At 38.9% G+C, this 23431-nt stretch overlaps 2 protein-coding genes across 2 annotated transcripts; both read right to left on the bottom strand.

Moving 5' to 3' along the window:
• Nucleotides 1-604: 604 nt before the first annotated feature.
• On the bottom strand, nucleotides 605-14494 carry vapal (VAMP (vesicle-associated membrane protein)-associated protein A, like). Its single transcript, XM_017411077.3, has 6 exons — nucleotides 14316-14494; nucleotides 7611-7763; nucleotides 6292-6395; nucleotides 3998-4078; nucleotides 2473-2655; nucleotides 605-1469 (listed from the first exon to the last, which is right to left on the bottom strand). The coding sequence occupies exons 1-6, from the start codon at nucleotides 14371-14373 to the stop codon at nucleotides 1308-1310; spliced, it is 741 nt and encodes a 246-aa protein (XP_017266566.1). The 5' UTR covers nucleotides 14374-14494; the 3' UTR covers nucleotides 605-1307.
• Nucleotides 14495-16062: 1568 nt separating this feature from the next.
• Nucleotides 16063-23234, bottom strand: rab31 (RAB31, member RAS oncogene family). The gene is made up of 7 exons (XM_017410913.3): nucleotides 23026-23234; nucleotides 22001-22080; nucleotides 20201-20282; nucleotides 19190-19261; nucleotides 18879-18985; nucleotides 18689-18798; nucleotides 16063-17542 (listed from the first exon to the last, which is right to left on the bottom strand). The coding sequence occupies exons 1-7, from the start codon at nucleotides 23059-23061 to the stop codon at nucleotides 17445-17447; spliced, it is 585 nt and encodes a 194-aa protein (XP_017266402.1). The 5' UTR covers nucleotides 23062-23234; the 3' UTR covers nucleotides 16063-17444.
• Nucleotides 23235-23431: the final 197 nt, after the last annotated feature.

The raw sequence follows: 23431 nt of genomic DNA, 5'->3' as shown, positions 1-23431 counted from the left end.
ACCAGCTTCACTCCTCCTGCTACCGAGAAGAAAAGCTCAACATTTCAACAACCTTTTCCCACGATCCCTTCCTGCAGGAGTCACTCAACTTCTCTTTGACTAAACGATTTAAAAGGTTTCTCTTCAGCGTCTTGTAAAGAAAGCTTTGTATCTCGTTCACTATCGGGACTGAAAGGAGATCATTTATTATTACAGGAGATTTTGTCATGCAGAATGTCATAACGTACCAAAAGTGCATAAAAAGAACCAGGACAAGACCTCAAAAACACCTGGGACAAAAGCTGTTCGGTACAAGACAAAAAAAAAAAAAAAAAATCACTAAAATTGTAAGAAAAAAATAATAATAAAAAGCACAATCCCATGTTTTTTTTTGATTTGTCAACTTAAAAATTAACAATCAGTTCAGCTGTCATTATGACAAAATTTACTGCAGGTAATACCAGATTTGCGCAAATAAATTTTTAAATACATCTTTAAAATGACACAGGAAAAGACTGCTATAAAAAACACATTTTTAAGTTTTATTTAGTTAATAATTAATACCATGGGACATCTTTTTAAAGAGTGAAAACCTCATTTCAGTTAGTACTTGCCTCAGAAGGAATAAGTGTTGTAGTATGTTTATTAATAATAATAATAATTCTGCATTGGTGTTGTTAGGAAAACAACAGGACAAATGTACAAGAACGAGGCACCTATATCCCCAGCTGGACCTGAACAATCCAACAGAAAAAAATAAAAATTACAGACAGATTTATTTCAGAGGCAAAGAGAAAGGTTTGTTTAAACAGAAGTTGTCCTTTTCTGCTTAAAGGAATTTAAAATAAACATTTACAAGACGCCTAAATCCATTTGATTTCTATTAAAACCACAGAGAAAAAGGAACAGAAACTGGATCTTTCGACTGCTTCTTCCCCGCGGGGTCCAGATTTTTGCGTCTTCCGTGTTGCCTGACAGTAAACATTCATTGTCCTACATTACTTCTGATAACCAGCCATCAAAAACAAACAAAAAAAAGAAACTGAAAACAACAAAAGGGGAAAAGTTGCAGTTTTGCTCAAGGTATTTTTAAACTCAGCTCTCTGGGGGAATAAACTGCGTGGGATCGTAAAAAGCAACACGCCTTCAAATGATGCTGTACAGATGTGTTCACTGTGGGCCACGCTATCAATGATATGGCAAAGTCAACAAAAAGACTTCTTGCTTTTTCCAGGCCTTTTTTTTTTTTTTTTTTTTATTTCATTTTTTTTTTTTTTACTTTTTTCAGAAGCCAAAACTGAAGATACGGCTGGCATGCATCCCCCAGTCTACAATATGAATTTTCCGGAGAAAAAGCCGATGAAGATTGCTGCTAAGACAACAAGGAGGGAGGGCAGATAGGCGATGGTGTGTTCTCGGCCGACGAGGTTAGTAGAGTTTGATGTCATGTGGTCTGAGCGAGGCATTTTTCTGATTCTATAAGCATCATCCTGTAAAAACAAGCAAAAACAGGACAGAATTTGAGTAAAATTGTGGCTAAAGCTGTCAGAAAACAAATAAGTTTACAAGAATTTATGAAGCAACGGTCCTCAAACATGATCAATACACTGAGATTTAAAAAGCTCTTTGAGAAAAACAATTTTTCAACCGTAAATGAATTTAACATTAAAGTAGAAATGTTTTGATCACAGGGGTCCAAATCAAAAAATATATGTTTTCAGTTTAAGGGTCACTGCCACAGTCAACTCCAAATTTCTATTTTATGCCGGCTGCAACACAAAATGGCAGCTCTAAAAGATCGCGAAAGACAAACATGTCAGTTTGGGTCCATTTTTTATACCCCTACCCCTCCAAAAGAACTACATTTTAATGCCTGTCTCTACCAAATCTCAAAATATCTAAATTATAGAGTTTAAACACTTGGCTTAATGCAACAGGTTCACTTAGCCAGTTTAGATTAAGGGTCAAAGCAAGACGCTGCGGCTGAAACTGGTTTCTGATACACAGCAACTGAGCTGCTGAGTGGGAACCTGCAGGATTATCGTCACAATGCATCAGAAACAAGTTAACGTTCTGTGTGATAGCTAAAAGATGACAGGGAGGCTAAAGAAATGTACCGCTTTGGATGCCAGACCTCAAGGGCCGCTGTCCTGGGAGTTTTAGGTTTTTCTACTCCAACACACCTGATCCAAACGGTTAAATCACCTCCTCACCAAATCATCAAGTTCTCCAGGAGCGTGGCGACAAGTCATCCATATAAACCAGGTGTTTTAAAGCAAGAACACGACTAAAACATGCAGGAGAGCGCCGCCCAAGGAATGGAGTTTGACACCCCTGTTTTAGAGCTTTTGGTACCTTAGATTACTGACGGAACCACAAGCTAGAAGGTGATTTATCAAAGAGAACCACTGCTGGCTTTTCTACAGACGTGGCGCTGTTCAGGTCAGCAGCATGTCGAGTCAGCAGCATGTCGAGTCATCAGCGCCGCCTCACCTTTAACTGTCGATTCTCCTCCGTCAGCTTGTTGACCTCGGCTTGCAGCCTCCTGCACTTCTCCAGCACTTTCTTCATCTCGGCGTCATCCGCTGCGGCAGCGGCGGTGGGCATCACGGCCGGCGTCGGCTCCGCCCTCACAGAGTTCATCGCCGGGACCGCTCTCGTCGCCTCAACGTCATTCTGCTCGACAAAATGGAGGACTGAGGTGAAATCTAGCGCCGCCGGCCTCTAGATGTGGGAACGCGCTAGAGAAAGGCGGCCTTGTTTAAAGTTCGTGGTGCCAGATCAAAGAGACGGGAAAGTTAGATTTGATGTGGCTTTGTTTGAGGGACAGCCAAGATGACGACATGTGGAAATAAAGGTCACAGAAATACAACTACTGTATTGTAAATGGAGGTTGTTAGGACATGATGTTAATACCACTGCAACAGTTTAAGCATTTAATGTATAAAAATCATATTAAAGATGGATTTCAGACCAAATGAGAGGTGATAAATTAAAATGGTATGATGATGCTTTAACATAATTTGCCATAAGGCAGTCACATAACTCTTTTTCTAATTATCAGTGGGTATAAGCCTTTTTTATGTATTTATGTTTCCATTTTAACCTCTTTTCCACACACTGTACCTGCTTAATGTGAGCTAAACATGGCCGCCTCTAATGGCATTTTCACCTGAACTGGCACTCTGCTGAGTCAGTTTTTTTCCTACTCCAGAGAAATAAGCGCGTTTGCGAGCTTCTAAAATATGCACAAATATCGTTTTAGCTGATTCAGCAGATGGTTCGGTTCAGTTCTGGGATCTGGAAGTCAGATAATCAGATCAGTGGGTTCCTTCACGTCGTTTCCTCACCTTGAAAACATTTCACAGCTGCTGCTGCATGTTTTTATTTACACCAGGTAAGCTGTGAACTTAAACCCCAAAAAGAGAAAAGCAGTGAAAAAAGTAACAACTGCAGTTTTTGAGGTCTACAATAAACCAAAACGAGTATGACATGTTATGACCCTACACTATAACGTTAAAAAAGCTCACTTTTTGATTTTTTTTTACATAAATGTTTGTAAAGATGATGACAGTGGTATTTTGTGAGCCTAACGTTTATTTGCAAAGCATTTATTTTATCTATTTTGTACCGCTGATCGCTTGTTTTCCAGATTGGAGCAGTTTGTCTCAATAGATGAGTAATTTATGCAGTGGTACAGAATTTCAGATGGTCTTTTGTTTTCACTAGATAAAAAGCTGAAATACAATTTAGGCAGACGGGAAGAGTTTATTTACTTTCCTAAAGATAAGAGAAATACAGATTAGAGTCGATAATAAAGCTTTTGTGCATGAAAGCACGTTCCTTGACAATTTTTACGAAGCAATTTGCGTTTGACACTAAAGAGCTGCTTTCCTTCTTTGAAGTTCACCTCCCCTAATATGTTCTGGAGTTTTAAATATTCAACACAAACCCCAACAAATGGAAGGATCACTCGGGTTCTTAATTAGCCGTTTCGTTGCGCGGCGATGCCTCTTACCACTCTATCGTTTTCAGAAGGCATCTCGAAGACACATCTCAGCTTGGAATCCATGAGCTCATCGGGTTTTGCGTCTTTCCACTGGCGGAGATTTAAAAAAACAAAACAAAAAAAACAGGCGTGTTATTCATCAAGTTAAACTGCTAGCAGATGGATTTAATCCACACACACATACGCCACCCTACAACACTATATACGTGCAAATAGTTTGGCGCATTAAATACAAAACAAAATGCGCTGCTGCGTTTCCAAAACAAGAAGGATCTAATTTTTCTGCTCAAAAAAGCTCCAAAAACTTCACAACTTTTCATTTTAGAAACGTTCTCTTATAAAAGTGAAGGAATAAAACTTGCAGAAGATCTTTAAAACTTCCAAAAAAAAAAAAAAAGAAAAAAGGTCATAAATACAACTACAGTGACTTCAAATGATTAGTTAAAGCTTTTGCTGTCCTCTGGTGGACAAACTGAAGACATGTCTCTGTTTGGGAAAAAAAAACAACAAAAAAAACAACCTAATAATAATAACTTGCCTCAGCTCAGTCAATAACCAAATTCAGATGTTTGCTGTGAATATTTAAAAAGTTCAAAACAAAATTACATTTTACGCAGTAAAATAGCAAGCTGTCTTATGTGAAGGAAGATGGTTCGTTTGAGCCATTATAAATGCATTACGTTCTTTAATAGTCAATAAAAAGCAGCAATAGGTTCTTTAATTTAGTTTTAAACAATATAAAAACAGCAGAATTGGGCAGATTGCACACGGACCCCACTGATTAACGATAACCAGTGAGCTGTTTATAAATACCTACATTTACAAATGACACCTAAATATATGTCTTTATAGTTTTAAATAAAACACAAAGACCTACTCTTAGGTATTGTACCTAAGAGTATTAATAAATACAAGCAATACTACCCAAGTATTTTAGGCTATTTTTCTAAACTTATTTGCATAAACAGTACTTTGTTTTAGTTCACCTACATATATATATATATATATAAAAAAACTTACTGTTGCCATGGCAACACTCACTTCTGTGTCAAACTCCAGTTTAATAATCAGCATTTAACGATTTATCAACAAACTGGACTTCATTAAACTAAAACGCTGTAAAAACAAACAAAACAAAAATACAGTTTTTTATTTTATTTCCACCTGTCGGGTTAATTAGCCTGAACCCTACCGGAACCTCGATGTTAGCGTGAATATTTAGAAAAAAAATATTGTTTTTGTTTTTCAATAAATATCTCTGAAGGAAAAAATTATAATATCACGGTATCTGATGCTAATGCTAACTAGCTAGCCGTGTCCGGAGCTAATAACGTTTTCCTAAATAATGAAAGCTATATTTACCGTAACCATCGATTTTTCGGTCAACTTGATGCCTGGACTACCGAACCGCTCCTCGGCGACAGAAAGTTCTGTTTCTAACGGGTTTCTGATCCACGACAACGTATCGGTTATATTTAATTAAGTTACGCCAACTCTTCATAATGATCAACATTTCGAAGTCATGCGCCGCGACCTGACGCATGCGCAGACTGGGTGAAGGAGGGCGATCGTTAGCCAGAAAAACTGATCTCCCTCCGCTGGAGAATATAGGGCTGCCAGGATAATATTTTTTAATAGTTTTAACGGGTTGAAAATTCCCTTTTAAAAGGTGCTTCTGGTGGAGTTAACAGACTGGGAGGGCTTTAATCCCTCTAATATAATCTTCTGCAATGAATTTCAGTTATTTACAAAAGGTGGAAGTGACCAGTTTCACGCTAGGAGGTGGAATCATTTTTAGCCAAGGTTAAAACTACATTATCTTTTTAAAAAGGTATTTATGGCGCCACAAATCAATGGATAAGCTGTTAACATGAAACTATAAATCTTTTAAATAAAAATAAGTCGCTTCAAGGCAAAATTCCCCTTTAAATCTGAAACTAGGTGGCCATATTCCTGTAATCTTAATAAAAATGAAATAAATCTTAATAAAAACAAATCACTTCAAGTCTTTTTATCGCACGACAGTACCCTCAACCAAAATAGAAAAGTCCAATTCAATACATTCACAGGTGAAGGAAACTGGAAAGAAATAAAGTTATTTTATAGCAAAGACAAACATTTACAGGCAATCGGTTAAATATGATAAACTTTAAACCACTTCTACCAAAAATAAAACACATTTCTGGCTTACAAGTCTTTTAAAAGATCTTACAGGACAGCAGTTTTATCTATTTGTATTGTAACACTTTAAATGCATCTTTTTGTTAAAGATCTTTGTAGTGAAAAAAAAAAAAATCACTTACCAATGAATCCATGTCAGAGACATTTGGTGGGGCGAAAATTGTCTGCACCATGAATTTGTGTTTACTTTTCTCGTTGGGGTCGTATTCAAATGGTTGTAGCATAACTGTGAAAGAAGTGGGAGAAAAATAAAATGTTTACATATATGTGTTTGTAACACACTGAACAGTTTAACACAAAGGTTCTCTCTCAAAACCGGGGTCACAACCCCCTGTGTGCTATAAAAACACCAAGATGATCTACGTGAACTGAAGTAAATCCAAAAATAAATGCCTATTGTTGAGGGATTTAAGATATAAAGCCAGTAAGCAAGGGTCAGTTTGATGAATTTGAGCAAAAACATGGTTTCACAATATTAAAACAAATTTCTTTTTAAAAAACAAATGCAACTAAGGCTTAAATCGGTGTCAGCTGTTTCACAAAACCACGCTGGTTTTAAATCTGTTGTCATCAGATGCTAACAGTTTGAAGATTGAAGCTGGAATCTTGATTTAATCACAAGTAATACGATGAAACTGGGACAGCGAGAGGCAGCGGGTGGTGGTCAGACAGTGGGTGGTGGTCGGTGCCGGTCAGAGAATGAGAGGCAGGAGGTGGCGGTCATATGGCGGTCGGAGCGAGAGGCGGTGGTTCTTCTACTGAAGGTTTGTATCTCAGGTGTTCCTCTTCAGAACGTTAACTGCAGTCAGTCTCCAGACTTCAGGCTGTAATTTTCACCAGCAGCTAAACTAACCACATCCATCAAACCTTCTTGTCTTTTAGGAAGCTGAAGAACGACTCTGCTGTTGTAGTTTTTGGTCAGTTTACACAAATAACTGCAACCATTTCACTCCCCACACCATCTGTTTGATACTTCCTGCCTTGTTGGAACAAACTGGTAAAACTTGCTTAAAAAGCTGCAGTCATAAACAGATGAGCATAAAAATGTTTGGTATTAACAACAACAACATTATGCTCACGTTTAATTGGGTTATTAGAAATATTTAACAACTTTAATCACCAGTAGTCAAAGTTCCTGTTAGTTATTTTGTGAGTCAGCAGCTAATAAGTTAGGTAATCCCTACTTTAACATTTAACACAATAACTAATCCAAAATATCAGTTTTTCTAAAACATATGCTTCTTACGCAACTCAATTTACAGCCTTCTAGTGGACTGTGGATTGTGTGAACCTGTTTGAAGATTAACTTCTTCCACAAACCGCAGCTTGAGCCACAACTTCACCGAACCATCCACGTTACGTATGGCTGTTTCGCTCCAACTCTTACAGTCGGCACCAGTTTCTTTTTTACGCTCGAAGATAAACTTAATTCAAGGCTTACCAGAGATGTTGACAGTCGCTCCGGCATCGATGACGCCGCTGTTTGGCCGTACGCAGTACCGACGCGGCGCTGTTGTCTTCACCTTGAAACACACTCTTCTGTCTGAAGGGTTCTTCAACTTTAGGTTACTGGTAACTACATCTGTGAAAGGACCTGGTGAAACAAAAAGAAAAGAAAAAAGCCAGAGAATTAATAATTGTGCATTTTGAAGCCCCTTCTACATTACAGATACAGTAATAAGAAGTTAAAATGATCCGTTTTTCAGATAAAATTGTAAAGATTTTTTTGGCAGATATGCCGAACCGACTGCGACAAAATAAAAGCACACCCCGAGTGTTAGAGTCACCCCACCTAGAGGAGCAGGCCTGTAGTTTGTGGTTGCTGAAGTTCAAAAGGTAGTTTAAAAAGATTAGCAGAAAGGCCAACTCAACCGGACATTCGTGATTAAAACCTTAACTGGATACTCGGTTTGAGAAGCGAGACTGTAGGACAACTCTAACGCCTAAAATAAAATAAAAAACAGGAAAAACTGGTTCAATGAAATGAAGTATGTGAACTTCTCCTGATCTGTTTCAGCTGCAAGTATAATTCAGTTGCAGAGATAATATAATTATGTTATAATCAAACATGTTTTCAAGCAAACACACAAAACAGCAAAGCGTATAACTTGGTTGGTGTAAGTTTTTGATTTTTTGATTTAAACTAACTTAAAGTTAGGGTTTAAAAAGGATCATTACCATCTACCTCGAGGTGCAGCCTGACAAACCACCTGAATCAATTACAATTCCCTCCAGGCAGATAATTTCATATAAACGTCTCATGTCCTTTCAATATATCATGAGATCAACAGTTATATAAACAAGTATCCATCTTGTGACGGGGAGGGATTTAAGTCCTTGACCGCGTTTAGGGATACCAGCTTTGATCGTCAAAGTCCAAAACACGACTAGAAACCAGAAGTCAATGCTAATAATTAGATTTCGAGTCTGTACAGGAAGCTTGTCTCACGATACAGAGTAAAATGACATTGCAGTAACGATGACACGAAAGATGTGGGCTTCTTAATAAATCTGAAGGTTTATTTGACTGTTTTAGTAAAAAGAAAGATGTGAGAAACCGTCAAAACAACCGAAATGAAAGTCTAAACTTTGCATTAAACTCACAATAGACATTTAATACGAGCAGCATGAGCTTTACTTCATCCTACAAGCGGCATCTTAAATTTATCGTTTCCTAGAATGAGGCAAAGTGTATAATTGAACTTCGCAGCAATGCTTGTTTACCTTTTAGCCCAGCTTGAGCACAAATAAAAAAGGAAAAATCGCCCTCGCCAAAAAAAGATTAATCTAAAGTTATGACCATCTGTGAGCGAGTGATCCTGTAGGTGGATACGTGCAGCATGTGCTACGAAATTTAATTTACAAATTGCTTCAATCACACGTACTTCGTCTTGTTTTGGATGTTCCCAACAGGGGCGTCAACATCAGCTGGTTTTAGGAAAAACATCCAAAACATTCGCTGTTAAGCTGACCTTTACCTCACATGGCTTTCATTTCAAATCTGATTCTTTTCTTAAAACGTCAACGAAATTACTGGTGCCGACTGTAACCTCAATAATCATTTGACATGGAAATAAAGGGATGAAACATAATTTAATTTTATAAACATCCCGCTGTGTTATACACAATCAAAAGTGTCTCATGACAATCAGAAATAACCTCTTGTGGTAAACAACAGTTTGACTTTGCAATAAAATATGAAAAATACATTGTAAATATTTCTTCCTTAACATCTAGTTTTGCAATTTATGGTTTTAAAATAAATCAAAGATTTCAAAAAAGAAAAGAAAAATTTCTTGCATATTAAATGCTAATATTTAAATAAGGCTCGTTTAATAACATTACATCTTAATTTGCAAAATTGTGGTTAAAGAAGTTTAGGTTTTTATGTCATATTTAAAACATAAATCCATAAACATTGACTAAAAACTGAAAGCTTTTTTTCAAAGTTGGAGCTCGGTTGACAAAGTCCACAACCGGCTTCTTTACCTGACTCATATCCGAAGAGATAAGAAGCACTAAACGACTAAAAGACCCACCCAGATAAAGTCAAAGTGATGAAGGTGAGTCAAGTTTTATTTCCAGAACAGGTGCAGCTCAAACACATTCCAGCAAACTTTAAAAAGAACTCATCCCAGACAAGGCGCAGCATGTTTTATTTCCTTATTTTTTTACAGTCAGTGCTTCCTAAGTGCTGGTAATTTCTGTTTGTACTGCTGCTATGAAGGAAATAAGAAATATATATATATATATATATATATATATATACATACATATATACATACATACATACATACTATTTTACATTCTTATGATTACAGCCCTATTAATTATTGATATGCAGCATCATATCATAACCCTAACACGCCGACAAGTAACCATTTAAAAAAAAAAAAAAAAAAAAAAAACCAATAAGAGCCTCTCTTTCTTCTGGTTATTATTCTGCTTCAGCTGACGTCAAGTGTCAGATGTGGTCGGTTTCAGAGTGATGGACGCACCAGGCAAGTCAAACAGAACAGGAAATGATGCACCCTTCATCCTTTGAGCCTCAACACCATAGGAACCGGCATTCTCATCTTTTGTCAGGTTTTGCAACATTTTGCGCCCAAAAATAAAATGAAGTGAGCTCACCAAGTAAATATACTGAATAAGCGCGACTTCTTCCTTGATGGCCAAAGCGTTTCAGGATGACAAAGTCAGGATTCACTAGTTCAGGGGGACTGAAAGATCATTTTAACACATCTACTGACCAAAATCTGAACAGTTTCTCTTTGTTCACCAGTGCCACACAGAAATCTAGCTTAAACCAGCAATATAAAATGGTTTTCTTTACTGAAATATCATAACTTAACTCCAAAGTGTATTTTTTTCTTAAACCTATCTACTGTAAATCTATAAAAAGGCAGTCTCTGCTTTGGCGTTATGTAATTTTAAGTTGCCTAAAATCCAATAAAACCCTCGTTTCTTTGCACGCTGTCAGCAGAAGCATCTCTGAAACAAATAAAACACTTGATACCAGCTGAGCACATCAGTTACACACCCACATAATGTGCACCCGGTGCCCATCTCTCAGCTCCGACTCCCTCATCCTGCTGCATGTATGCTGAGTTCGGATCCCCCAGGCCTGTCCTAGTCTAAAAATACCAGCCAAGAAGAGGGGGGCTGCCCTCCTTGCCTGCAGTAGGATTCCCAACAGAGGCTCCAAAACAGTCCAGGTCTCGCATACGTGTGGACCGATTTAGCTCCCGTCTCTGTGACAGCGACAGAAGACGTGGTCAGCTTCTCCCTTCTCATATTGCGTCTAAACATCTGTCAGGAAACATTTCTCTTCTCTGTGCTCCAAAACAAAACAAAAAATAATTTATCTGATTGCTTCTTGTTTAATTTAACTCTGGATTAAAACGGTTTGACACAATAGACAGTGTAAAAGGTTTTGCCACATAAGAGAAGCAAAAAGGAAGCTTGCAAATAAACTCCAAGTGAAAGGAAATACTGTATTTTTTCTATATTTATATTAACAGGTTTAAGACCCTGTTTTGGGCATTTCCCTCCCATTCCTTAGATTAAACATTTTGGCCTCAATGCAAGAGATATAATGTAATGACCATCAGTACAACAATCACAGACGTCACACCACTGCAAGGTTAATCTGATGATGGGGGAAATGTAAACCCTGTGACTGATCTGAGCAAGTTAAATAAGAGCTAAATGTCCTAAATCACATAAAACACGAAGAAACGTTATTAGATTATAATATATGTTTGTGTCAGCTGAATAACTCTCCATATCAGTTTAAAGTTCAGCTGAAGACCATTCATTAAAAAAAATAAAAGGTATTTGTCTCAAACTCTTGACCCCTTTAGAAAGCAGCCAAACAGACCTCTACGGATGGCATTTCATGAGAAGATGGAGAACATTTAATCATTTCAGTGACGTGTTTTTGTTGCAGAAGAAAAACAAAATGGTGCTTTTGGACCAGGAGTACGTTTTCTAGGACTGCAGCTATTTTACCATTCAGATGAATCAATGTATGTGCTGAGCGCATGCATTTACACACAACCACAGCTAAAGGAACTCATGAAGACCGACCACAAAAAACATATATATTGACTGTTCATGTGTCCTTAAAGTAAAATTGGTGAAAGGCTGCCGACTACCAGAAGTGTTCTTTTACCTACAGAAACAGCCGAAGTGACTGAAAACAGGTCAACCACGGCGAAGTCCCAGAAAGAGCCGTTTGGGATCGAGAAGTCGGACAATTCTGATGTTTTTGTACGCATTCAAGCTCAGATTTGGAAAGTATGGAGCTGTCTAAATCAGCTTATAAATGGGTTGTATTTTACCCATTCTTTTTGTAAAATATAGCCGGAGGAGACTTGTTCTTTCACGTTTTGCAGCAGATTCATCCATATATTTTCACCTAAACGTCTTCCCCGAGGTTCAGCACTTGTCTGACTCCGTCATATTTCTTTACCAACGCGAGCTATGACCAGCCTAACGTAGGTCAGTCACATGACTCGAGCTTCATCTGCGGTTTCATCTGAATGCTTTGTTTACATTCAGTGCGTACCTGCATTTCACAATTCCACTGCAGTAAACTCTGTCAAACCGCACAGTTTCATGTAGTTCAGAAAAACCTGTTTACGTTTAATTTTACATTTTGAAATGAGTAGCTTCAGACTCAACAAGCAAGGACGGTGATTTGCATTAAATGCTAATAAAATCGTAAGCTTGTGTTGGCTCTGCTCTGTGGACTGAATGCTGAAATGTTTGATTATTGATGTGGTTCTATTTTGGTAAGATAACTCGGTTTTGAAAGTAACACACTATGGGGTTTGTTTGGGGTTTTTTGGGGCACTTTATTGGTTTTAATCTGATTTTTTTCCTCTTGTTATTTCCAGTCTTGAAAGCAAATAAAGCATGTTGCGTGTAAAACAAAGCACATCTTTGTAAAACAAACAAACAAAAAAAACCGCCAGCAGAGTCATCAGAGTTAGTTGTAATTAAAAAATCAGAATTGTTTAAGATAACAGCAATAATTTTACTTTGATTGTTTCCATTCATCTGTAGGAATAAAGTAATAAATCTAACACCTCCATCAGCGTTTACATGTAGCCGTCATCTTCACTCCGCAGCTTAAAAAACACTAGGCTGTTTATGTCATCGCCAATTACACGTTTTAATGGTTTACTCAAAAACGCCAAAGCACGATCGCATTGAACACATTACAGTAAGTCAAAGGAGAGCACAAAAACAAAATAAGATTTAAATTCGTAGTAGCAGCCAAGGCACTAATATCACTAATCTAATTGTAGTAGTAAGATTAAATAAATCAGTTGTTCTCAGCAGCATGACAAACTATAATGTTGTGGCTGTGAACACACCTCTATCCTACTATAAGGAGTCTTGTTTGTAAAGGAAACAATAAAACAAGTGTCTCCTTGGCAAAGCAACGAAAAAATGCCTCCAGCACAGACGGATCAGTAACTGGGACAAATCAGGAAAGCAGGAGGAAATTCTAGGGCAGCATAAAAGTTTGCTTTTAGCTTCTGAACCCTAAAATAGCAACGATGAAGACTTGAAACCCCAAACATCCATGGCTGAACTACAATAACATTGCTAAAAAATAAAAAAGATAAACAAGAGCATAAAAAAGGTCATGATATGCTGCTTTTCTGCCACATTTATGACTATTAATGTTATCTTAGTTATGACAGTGGGATTCATATTTTTAAATCAACCAGGACCAAACCCGGTATTCTGTGACCCAAAGTGAGCAAACCTATATAAATGAAAAAGGGACAGTACCAGGAATTATAAATAAGTAAATAAATAAAGCTTGTTTGCATCAACAGTTGGAATGCTAGTTGAGCTAACCGGGACTTTTTAAATGATGCTCCCGAATCCGTCGTGTTAAAAGAAAACAAAATAAAACAAAAGCCACAGTTGGGTTAGTAGTTACATCAACTTTACTAGCAGGTTAGATGGCCAACAGTTGAGCTGAAGCTTATCACCGCCAGGAAATCAAATCAGTTTCAGCCCTGGTTCTTCAATCAGCCCAGGACACGTTAGCACTTCCATAACAAATGGGTCTCTTTGAGTGACATGGAAACTAATATTAGCTCGGTGCTACAGTTACAGTTAGTTATCAGTTTAACGCGAAAAGAACAAAAAAGAAAAAAACAGGTGTCTGCCCTCAGGTGTGTCGGTTTCGGACGTGATTTGTTTCCCCACCGCCACCAAATTTCACCTCGATCCCAGAGAGTTTCCGGCTAAGATAGCAGTTAGGATTTCAAGGCTGCCCGAGTCTCCTAGAAAAAAATAAAAATAAAAAATAAAATAAAAACAAAAACACGTAGCTGCTGCTAACATTAGCTACAAATGTTTCAACTGAAATGCTAACGAGTGGTTTTAAAAACAGCCTCGACATGTCGCCAGGGGGACCCCGGTCGTGACGAAAGAGAAGCCGCGGAGAGGTTCGCACCGCCGGCTGCTCCGCGTCACTACAGCTCGAGGCTCCCGCGGCCTGTCCTTTCCCTGGCTAACTTAAAATGGCGGTGGACGCTAGCTAGCTCCGGGTGCAAAAGAATTATCCCGCTTAAGGTGAACAGCTCAGCTCGAATCGCCTCCGCGGACGTATTTTTACCTTTAAATTTGAGGTCGGAGGGAGGGTCCAGAATCAGGACCTGGTCCAGTTTCGACATGCTGGCAGAGGGGATGCGCCTGGCGTCGGTGTGGGTCGTGGAAAGTCAGCCGTAATTCCCGGATCCCCCTCTGTCACCGCCGACCGACTGGTGCGCGTGAGAGGCGCATCTGCGCAGAAATACTTCACCGCGCGAGAGCCGAGCCCTGCGTGGCGTCCTCGTGGCTCGGCATCAGACGCGATTAAACCGAATTAAAGTCGTTAAACACTGAAGCGGTCAGGTGGGGGAAAAGAACATCTGATAAATAAATGTGATGTTTTCTACCAGGAAGAAAAACACAGTGCGGAGAATCCCCTGAAGACCAGAAAACACTAATAATAAATAATAATAATAATATTAAAAATATGGTTTTCCCTATACGTTCACACTGCTGTTTCCTGTTTGTTTTTACAATCTAATGTTCAGTTCATTCAGGGTTTGTGTTCCCTGACTTTTAGACTTTTCATAATATTTACTTTTAATTACAAAAAATATCCCTATATCCCTATAAAAATACAAAGACATTTCAAAATATACTGTTCTCTTTGAAATCTGCTCCGGCTAAAGGCTCTGTTTTATTTCATTTTTAGTTTTAGCCTTTTGCTACTTTTAGCCAATATTTTTGTTACTTTTAGCTTTTACTTAGCCTTTTGCTACTTTAGCTTTTAGCTACCATTTGGCTACTTAAAGCTTTCAGCTAACATCCTGCTACATTTAGCGTTTAACTATTATTCTGCTACTTTTAGCTTTTAGCCAAGATTTTTTCATTATTTTAGCTTTTACTTAGTCTTTTGTTACACTTAGCTTTTACCTATACTTTAGCTTTAAGCTTCCATTTTCCTACTTTTAGCTTTAAGCCAGCATTTTGTTACTTTTAGCTTTTACCTAGCCTTTAGTTTTTACTATAGCTTTTAGCTACCATTTTGCTTTTAGCCTTTAGCTATCCTCCTGCTACTTTTAGCTGTACTTTAGCTATTTTAGCCATCATCCTGCTAATTTTAGCTAGCATTTTGCTACTTAAAATAACATTGTCTCAGCCAGTATAAAGTACAAAATATTTGCAGTGCAGCTAAAATGAATAATATTTGATGTTTGTTTTAAAAAGTTGTTTTTAGGACTTTTCCTTTTCAATAAATCTGTTTTTGAAACAAAATCCATAAAACTTCAGCAGATTGTAAAAATTTAATAGCACTAAAAATCAACATTTAGACCAAAACTAATTTAGGTTTGTTTTAAAAGCTGTTTGTAAAACATTACGTTTTACTGATTTAATCAATAATTAGAGTCGTGGTTTGATGGCCGAACCTTTAATCCCTACAGAGAAAACTCAAAAACAATTAAAAAAGAAAAACTCCTGGAGCCAAATATCAAAAACTCATAAAAATACAGATGTTAGCAACAGTGTAATTGAAAGTTTGAGGAACTGAAAGAGTGGAGTGGTTCTCTGAAAAACAAACTAATATCATTAACTTTATGAAATAAGGACGAATCTGTGCATCTAAAGCAGTTTTACGTCACACATACTGATGTACAACCGGAGCGGGACACTCATTTATGTAAAAGGTCGCCTAATTGTTATCGAGTTTACCGCAGAGGGATCTTCCCAGACAAACCTTTAAGGTCACTTCAAAAAACAAAACGTCCTTCAGTCTGCGAGCGGCGGCCTCGTCTCTAACGTTCCTTCGATCTCAAAGAACGAAACAAACAGGGTTACACTTTAGTTACAAGGTTTAATAAACAGAGGTTCTGTTCTGCAGAGAATACAAGAAAGCAAGAAAGTGTTTTGAAACGAAACACGCTTTCAAAATGTGGACATTCGGACCTGCATCTATGTTGAGAAGGGTCACTTTAAAAGGCACTTCAATGGCAAAAAAACAAAAATAATAAACGTATCGTACCGAACAAGTCTGCGTTTATTCAACTTTTAGCTTTTAAATCTCAGAGCGTTTTAATTTTTCCAGTTTAAGGGAATAAACTCGACGTCTGCTCGGGACGAGGCGAGAAGTTTGAAAGGGTCGCCATTTTGTTTTGTAGGTTTATGGAAAGACGTTTGGAGCAAATTATTATTATTTTTTTAAATAAATCAGCACATGAGGATTTTTACAAAGGATTTCATTCTAAAAGACAGGAGAGGTTTCATTATTATTATTATTATTATTAAGTCAAACACGTTGGTAAAAACAGATGTGTTGGTTTTTTCCTCCAAGAAGAAGTTCTAATCAAACAAACTCTTTTTATATGAAAAAATACATCTATTGTCTCATGACAAACTAAAAACAACTGTTTTAAGAAACTCCAGTCTGATCTTTTATTAAACAAATTCTAAAGTGGTCAAATTTATTGTTAAAACAAATAAATGCACTTTCTTTGTTTTCCACTTTTTCATTCCCACAGTTCAGTTAGAGTAAAAAATATTGGGGTTTTTTGGAACTAGAAGTATTATAGTTCTTTTGTCTTATTAACATCATTTTTCTTGGTAAAACCAAAACAAGCGAAGCCGAACCCTGTAGTGACGTATAAATGTAAACATTTCTGCCGCCGCTCGCCTCCTTTCAGCAGCTGGATGCGATCATTTTATCAGGATTCTGGCCTTCGAGCAGCTCGTTCTGCAGCGGCAAACCCTTAAATTAACCTGCGTCTGTAAAAAAAACGCGGGGCGAAGAGGAATGTGAAGTCCCTGAAACTAAACGCGCTTTTAAAATCCGCTCATTTAAATATTCAAAATACATTCTGCACAAACGCTCCGAGAGCGAGGACGAGCGTAAAGTATTAAATTTGGATTAGATGCAGTCTAAGATTAGAATATCTGGGCAGCAGGTGACTCTGGAAGCCACATAATATTGCAAATCACCTGAAATCACGTGGCATTGTGTCAAATTGGATAAATTAATAGAAAACTAAATGTAATACAACCAGAACACCACTAGAGGGCAGCAAACTGACATTGGAATGATATGAATGTTTCGACCTACATAATACAGTTGGCAGGTTTGTTTGTTCCCCCTGTGCTGACCTTTGACCTCTGACCTCTACTGTGTTGTGTCTCCTAAAACTCTGTGTGCATCGTGGACTCTGTGCCCCCCCTCTTGGTACTAGCAGCACCTCCTGGCGGTCGAACTGGGCTGTCGGGTGAGTTTGAAGGAATCGTTGCTTTCCACCTCAGGGTTTTCCAGCGGCGGAATCTGTTTGCCTGGAGAAAAATAAATAAATAAATAAAAGTAAAACGCGGATAATTGTTACTGACAGAAGCAGTTCGTCGTGGCTGCTGCGATGAGCAAATAATAATAATAAATTAACAGGAAACAGAAACGTGTTGCTGTTGAATGTTTTTTCAACAGTGAATAAAAGATGTAGCTCGTAAAACTGAGCATCTCAGTTGCTTTAAAGCCAGGAACAACAAATCTCCAGTTCTGAATTGGGGAAAAAAAAGAAACTACCCGGTATGGAACAAAACAACAGAAGTTATCCATCCGTCTGACTGGATAACTTAAAAAATAAGCAACGTACCGACCTCCATTTTGGTGCGTCTGGGCGTGAGTACGTCGCTATCAAAAAACTGGGTTGCAAGAAGACCGTCGTCATATATATGTAAACCTTCTGAGCTGGATAATTTGAATATTAGGCGACGTAACGACTTCTGTTTCGGCGTGTGGATGCGCCCCTCTGCGCCGCCTCAGACAGCGAATCATTACAGGAAGGGAAATCTGTTCTCCCTCCAAATCTCTACCAGCAGAGACGTAAGGTAAGACGTCACCCGTGGTGAAAAACCTCTGAACTGAAACACACGCCGACATGTCGAGTCTCCGTCGATGCTTTACTTCATGGAATCAAACAACATCAACACTGAAGGACTTTTCTTTTACCCTAAAAAGCTCTCTGTTCTCTCTGTGAGGGTGTCAGTTTCACGTGTTTGTAGTTCGTCATGAACATCTGCGGTTTTCACTTCGACACGTTTACTGTTCAGTTCCACTCGTCTCTAAAACCAAAAACCAGGATCTGGAAAACAGCTCAGTTCAGATCACGGTATCAGAAGCTGAGTCCCATTTTAGTCGTCGTCTCGCTGAGAGGACTCGGATGTTGGATTTAATGACTATAGTAACTCGACAGCCCTCTGCCTCACTGTGTCAAACATCAAAGATGGAGACAGAAGCCCTCTCAAATCTCACATATTTTCCTGTGCACACGTCAAAACCTAATTCTAATTATTTTACTCCATTTCTGCCAACAGAGCCTCCTAAACGTTGTACAGCGGTTAAAGTTGTACACGTGAACGGTTGCTGTAGTCGGAACACGCTCACACAAATGACAGACGTGACCAAAAGGATGAAAAACCTACTGATTTTCTGAAACAGCTCCTCAACGTTGACGGCGTTTCTGGCGCTGGTCTCGATGAAAATGGCTTCGATTGACTCTGCGAACTCCTTTGCTTCCTTCATGGGGACTTCCCTGTCGGGCAGAAAGAGCGGACGGAGCTCAGACGGAGCTCAGAAATTCACAGAGCAGTCAAACAGGCGAGGTTCTTCTACCTGATGTCTCCTAAATCGTTCTTGTTCCCTGCGATGGCTACAACTATGTCCTCTGGGCCGTGCTCCTTCAGCTCCTTCACCCACTTCTTCAGCGTCTGGAAAGAGTCCTGGACGACAGGAAGACACGGCGCTCAGCTCGGGCAGAGGCTTTTATTTTTATTAGCTCGGGTCACGCAGTCACGCAGCTTCGGCGCTCGTAAACAAGTTTCCGTGAGCCGACGAGGAAAGAATGACGTTTGTAGGTCAGGAAAGCAGAGGGAAAGTTTTCATCTGCTCTCTTTGCAAACAGAGGAGTTTAGTGTTGAACTTACCAGCTTAGTGATATCATAGACGATCACAGCAGCAGCTGAGCCTCTGTAGTACATAGGAGCTAAAGAGTGAAACTACAAAAATGGGGGGAAAAGGTTATAACAGTTAGAATTAAATCATAACATTAAAACATTTTTTAAAAATTCACTTTGCCAAGGATCATTGGAGAAATACAAATCTCTTAATTATCATCATACTCTTTTTCTTTTTGAAGGCTGCTCTTCTGATGCAAAGAGTTTATTTCCTTTCAGGATAAATAAACAATTAATTCGGTTTTTTAAGCCCCATCTGAGTAAAAGATGGACATGAAACAAGTTGAATATCACCGATTGTTTGTGTCAGACTCTGATACAGTTAATAAAATAAAATAAAATGTATCGGTTGAAGCTCGCTGGTATGTATTTTGTTATTTTTGCATTTTCAAACACAAACTAGCCGTTTAATCCTCATTAAAAGTTTTCAGCATGACCATTCTTGTGTTTGAAGGTTTAAATAAAATCTGCTTCTTAAGGAAAACTGCCATCGTAGCGTCTTTGCGTGACCTCAGTAAGAACCGTCTTTAGATGAATTAGTGATCGGTCAGAACGGTGGAGGAGGACAACCGCAGTGACAGATATTGTTTTCACACACATCCAGGAAATACGTGAACTTTATTTTCTGTGCTGTAAGCACAATCGAAGCCATTTTCAGGTCTCCTGACCTTTGACCCCAGCGTGACGCCTTGAGGTGCAGTTAACGACACTAAGCGACGAGTGGCTCTTCGGTGAAAAATGAATTTATAAAAGCCACGACTCGTGGAGTCGTACGTGTGTGTGTGTGAACCTGTGGAGTCATGTGTGTGTGTGTGAACTCATGGAGTTGTACGTGTGTGTGAACTCGTGGAGTCGTACGTGTGTGTGTGTGTGTGAACTCATGGAGTCGTAAGTGTGTGTGTGAACTCGTGGAGTCGTACGTGTGTGTGTGTGTGTGTGAACTCGTAGAATCGTACGTGTGTGTGCCGGACACTCACTCACCCGTTCCTGTCCGGCCGTGTCCCAGATTAGAAACTTATGCAGCTCATGTCCACTCGGGACTGTCTTGGTCAGGAAGGACGCTCTGTGGATTTATTTCACAGCATTATGTCTAACATTTAGTAATTAAAAAATAGATTAATTTTACAAAAAAATCTGGTTAGATGATCAGAGAATGAATTAAAGACAATAAAAGTGTTTAATCCAGGTGACTAAACCAACAAAAAACATTTAATTTAATTAACATTTCACCTCCCGAGCTGTGTTTTACGTTACAAACCAGGAAGTGGGGTCTAATTTGTGTTTACGTTCATTTTTTAAAAAATATAAAAGCTAAAAATAATTATAAAATACACAAGCCCTGAAACAATGTACACACCTTCTACATTATTTTAGAATAATACATTTTCTCTTATAGGGTGGCACAGTGGCATAGTGGTTAGAGCTGTTGCCTCCCAGCAAGAAGGTTGCAGGTTCGCTTCCCGGCCTGAGGCCTTTCTGGGTGGAGTTTGCATGTTCTCCCTGTGAACACGTGGGTTTACTCCGGGTACTCTGGTTTCCTCCCACAGACCAAAAAACATGCATGTTAGGTTAATTGATGACTCTAAAATTGTCCCTAGGTGTGAGTGACAGTGTGAATGGTTGTTTGTCTCGTTCGTCTATATGTGGCCCTGCGATGGACTTGCAACCTGTCCAGGGTGTCCCCCGCCTCTCGCACAGTGACTGCTGGGGATAGGCACCAGCTACCTGCGACCCGGAATGGAGAAGCGGTTAAAGAAAATGGATGGATGGATGGACATTTTCTCTTGAATTACATATTTTCTGTCGTCGAAGTAAACATTTATACCTTCTTTCTGTGAGTAACAAAACTTTCTGTCAATAACTGAGTCATGAAGACAAGTTAAAAAAATTCATAAAGCGAGAAACAAAAACTGCTGGATGTTTTTCTCATATCCATGATTAATGTGTCCTTAAATTAAAAATACGGCGTGTTTGTTTATCTACAGAAACAGCTGAGCTCAGATAAAAATTTAGGTTGGGTCAAACGTTAAACTCCGTCCTGACTGGGCTCCCTCTCCGCTCGATCCCAGATATTTATTAATGACAGCTCTTTTAGTCACTGTTTTTTTGTTTTTGTTTATTAGCAACAGATTCACTCTTATGTGACCTGTGTTGTCATTACGAGCCAGAATGAGCTGCAGGCTGCAGGGCAAGAAAATATGAAAACAACTCCTTTTTACCGTAAAAATGAGTCCAGAAAGACACGATCTGGTGACCCCAGTAACTAAAATAGCAAATTATATTCCTGATTATTCTAATTGAAGTTTTTAAACAGGTGTGCTCCCACGGGCGATTTGCCGTAAACAAAACCAGCTTGTCGCCAAATTTCAACAAACCGCGAGTCGTTTTGAAGCCTCTGAGGCGGAGAATTTGGAAACTAAAATAACTCAGTATTGGAAAAATTCCTCATTCTGCCAACGGAGGTCGGATATTTCCACCTAAACGTCTACGCCTGTTCAGATCCACCATCTTTGACGGCCTAACGCAGGTCAGACTCGTGCTTCTAGTGGTTTGTTTACACTGAGCGCGTACCCACATTTCAGAGCTGCAGATCAATATATCTGGGAAAATTACCTGACGGCACCATTAAATTGATATAGATCAGGATAATCTTTTTTTTTGGCCGTAACAGAAACCTGACTTGATTTGACCTTTGTGACCTCGTCACACCTGAGCACACGGTTGACTGACTGATTGACTCGCTTCCTGCTGCTGGGGTCTCGTGGCGTGAGCCATACTTACCCTATGGTCGGGCTTATGTTGTGATCGAAGTGATCTTGAACGAATCGACAAACAATGCTGGATTTGCCAACGCCGGTGTCCTGGAAAGAGAAGAGGGGGCCTGGCGTCAGTCACAGAGCAAACAAACAAACCTGTGGTCACTTTGAACCCTACAGATCGTGGAGTTAACGGGTCACAAGCCTTGTCAGAACCACCGCTGATAACACCATTAACTCTCATGTCATCTATGGGTCAAAGACTGGGTCATTTGGACCCAGGGGCAGCAGGAACAACAAAACTAGTTATTTAACAGGAATCTAAAGGGTTTCTGTTGCATGTTTCACCCTTTCTTTTGGATCCACATGAATCACAGCAGCTCTTATCTTGGTTTTATAACGGTTTAGGCTTGACTATCCACTCTTGGGGCTCTAAAAACATATATAAGTAGCTGTAAATTTGGGTAAAATAAACTATTTATGAGCATTTCAGGGGGCCTGTGGCTGCGTTCACGGACCCGGAGGTCTAAAAACTTACCCCCCTTCACTTTAATAAGAAAAGGTGCCATTTTGCGGTTCTCACAACGCAATTCCTGTCAAAGTTGATAACAAAAAAAAGGCGAAAAATCTTTTTTTTAAAGAAAAAGGGAGGCTGCTTTTTGCGGACGCAGCAGGAAATTTAACGGCTCTCGCGTGCGCATAAGCGGCTGGTCGGAGGGTGACGTCATGGGCGAGAAACTGTCAAAACCGTTAAGAAAATCGAAGAAAACAAATGCAACCATTTTGTTTTAAGAGTCGAATAAACGAGCATTAAAAAGGACTAACAGCGCAAACCGACCGACGAGGCTCCTGCTTTATTTTATTTTATTTTCCAGACGAGCCATCAACAAATTTTCCGAAGAAAAGACAATAAAACTAACTAAATGTTCGATAAAAGTTAAGTCGAGGCGCTGTCGACGTCAACATGTTTACAGTTATTCCATTCGCTTCACGCTGAAGGAATTTTCCCCCCAATTTGATTAAAAAAACCCATCACTGCCGCTTACTCACCCCTAAAAGACAAACTTTAAGCTCCCTTATCGCCATGGCAAAGTCCCGAAAGTGTCTAATTCATCATTTGTACGCGTTAAATCGTCGTCTTTGTCTCGTCATGTTTAAAAATCGCTTGTTTTTTTCTTCTTCTTGGATGAAAGAAAGAAAAAAAAACCCAGCCCTGAGACAGTCAGACAGGCTGACCGTAAAACTCAGATTTCTGACGGTCCGTGAAGTTCACAAAAACTACGCTTCCGGCGGAGCCTTTCAAAATAAAACTCACGTAACGCCGTAAGCCATTTTGAATTAATTCAAGCAATCTGCTAAACCACTGAAATGATAAGAAAGTCTATTTAATTAGAATTTACTTATTTAATTACCCTTTCTGCACAAACAACAAATGGATATGAACTGCTTCTCTATT

Source organism: Kryptolebias marmoratus, linkage group LG20, assembly GCF_001649575.2.
Source record: "Kryptolebias marmoratus isolate JLee-2015 linkage group LG20, ASM164957v2, whole genome shotgun sequence".
Taxonomy (NCBI): domain Eukaryota; kingdom Metazoa; phylum Chordata; class Actinopteri; order Cyprinodontiformes; family Rivulidae; genus Kryptolebias; species Kryptolebias marmoratus.
This window is presented reverse-complemented; position numbering and strand designations above follow the sequence as displayed.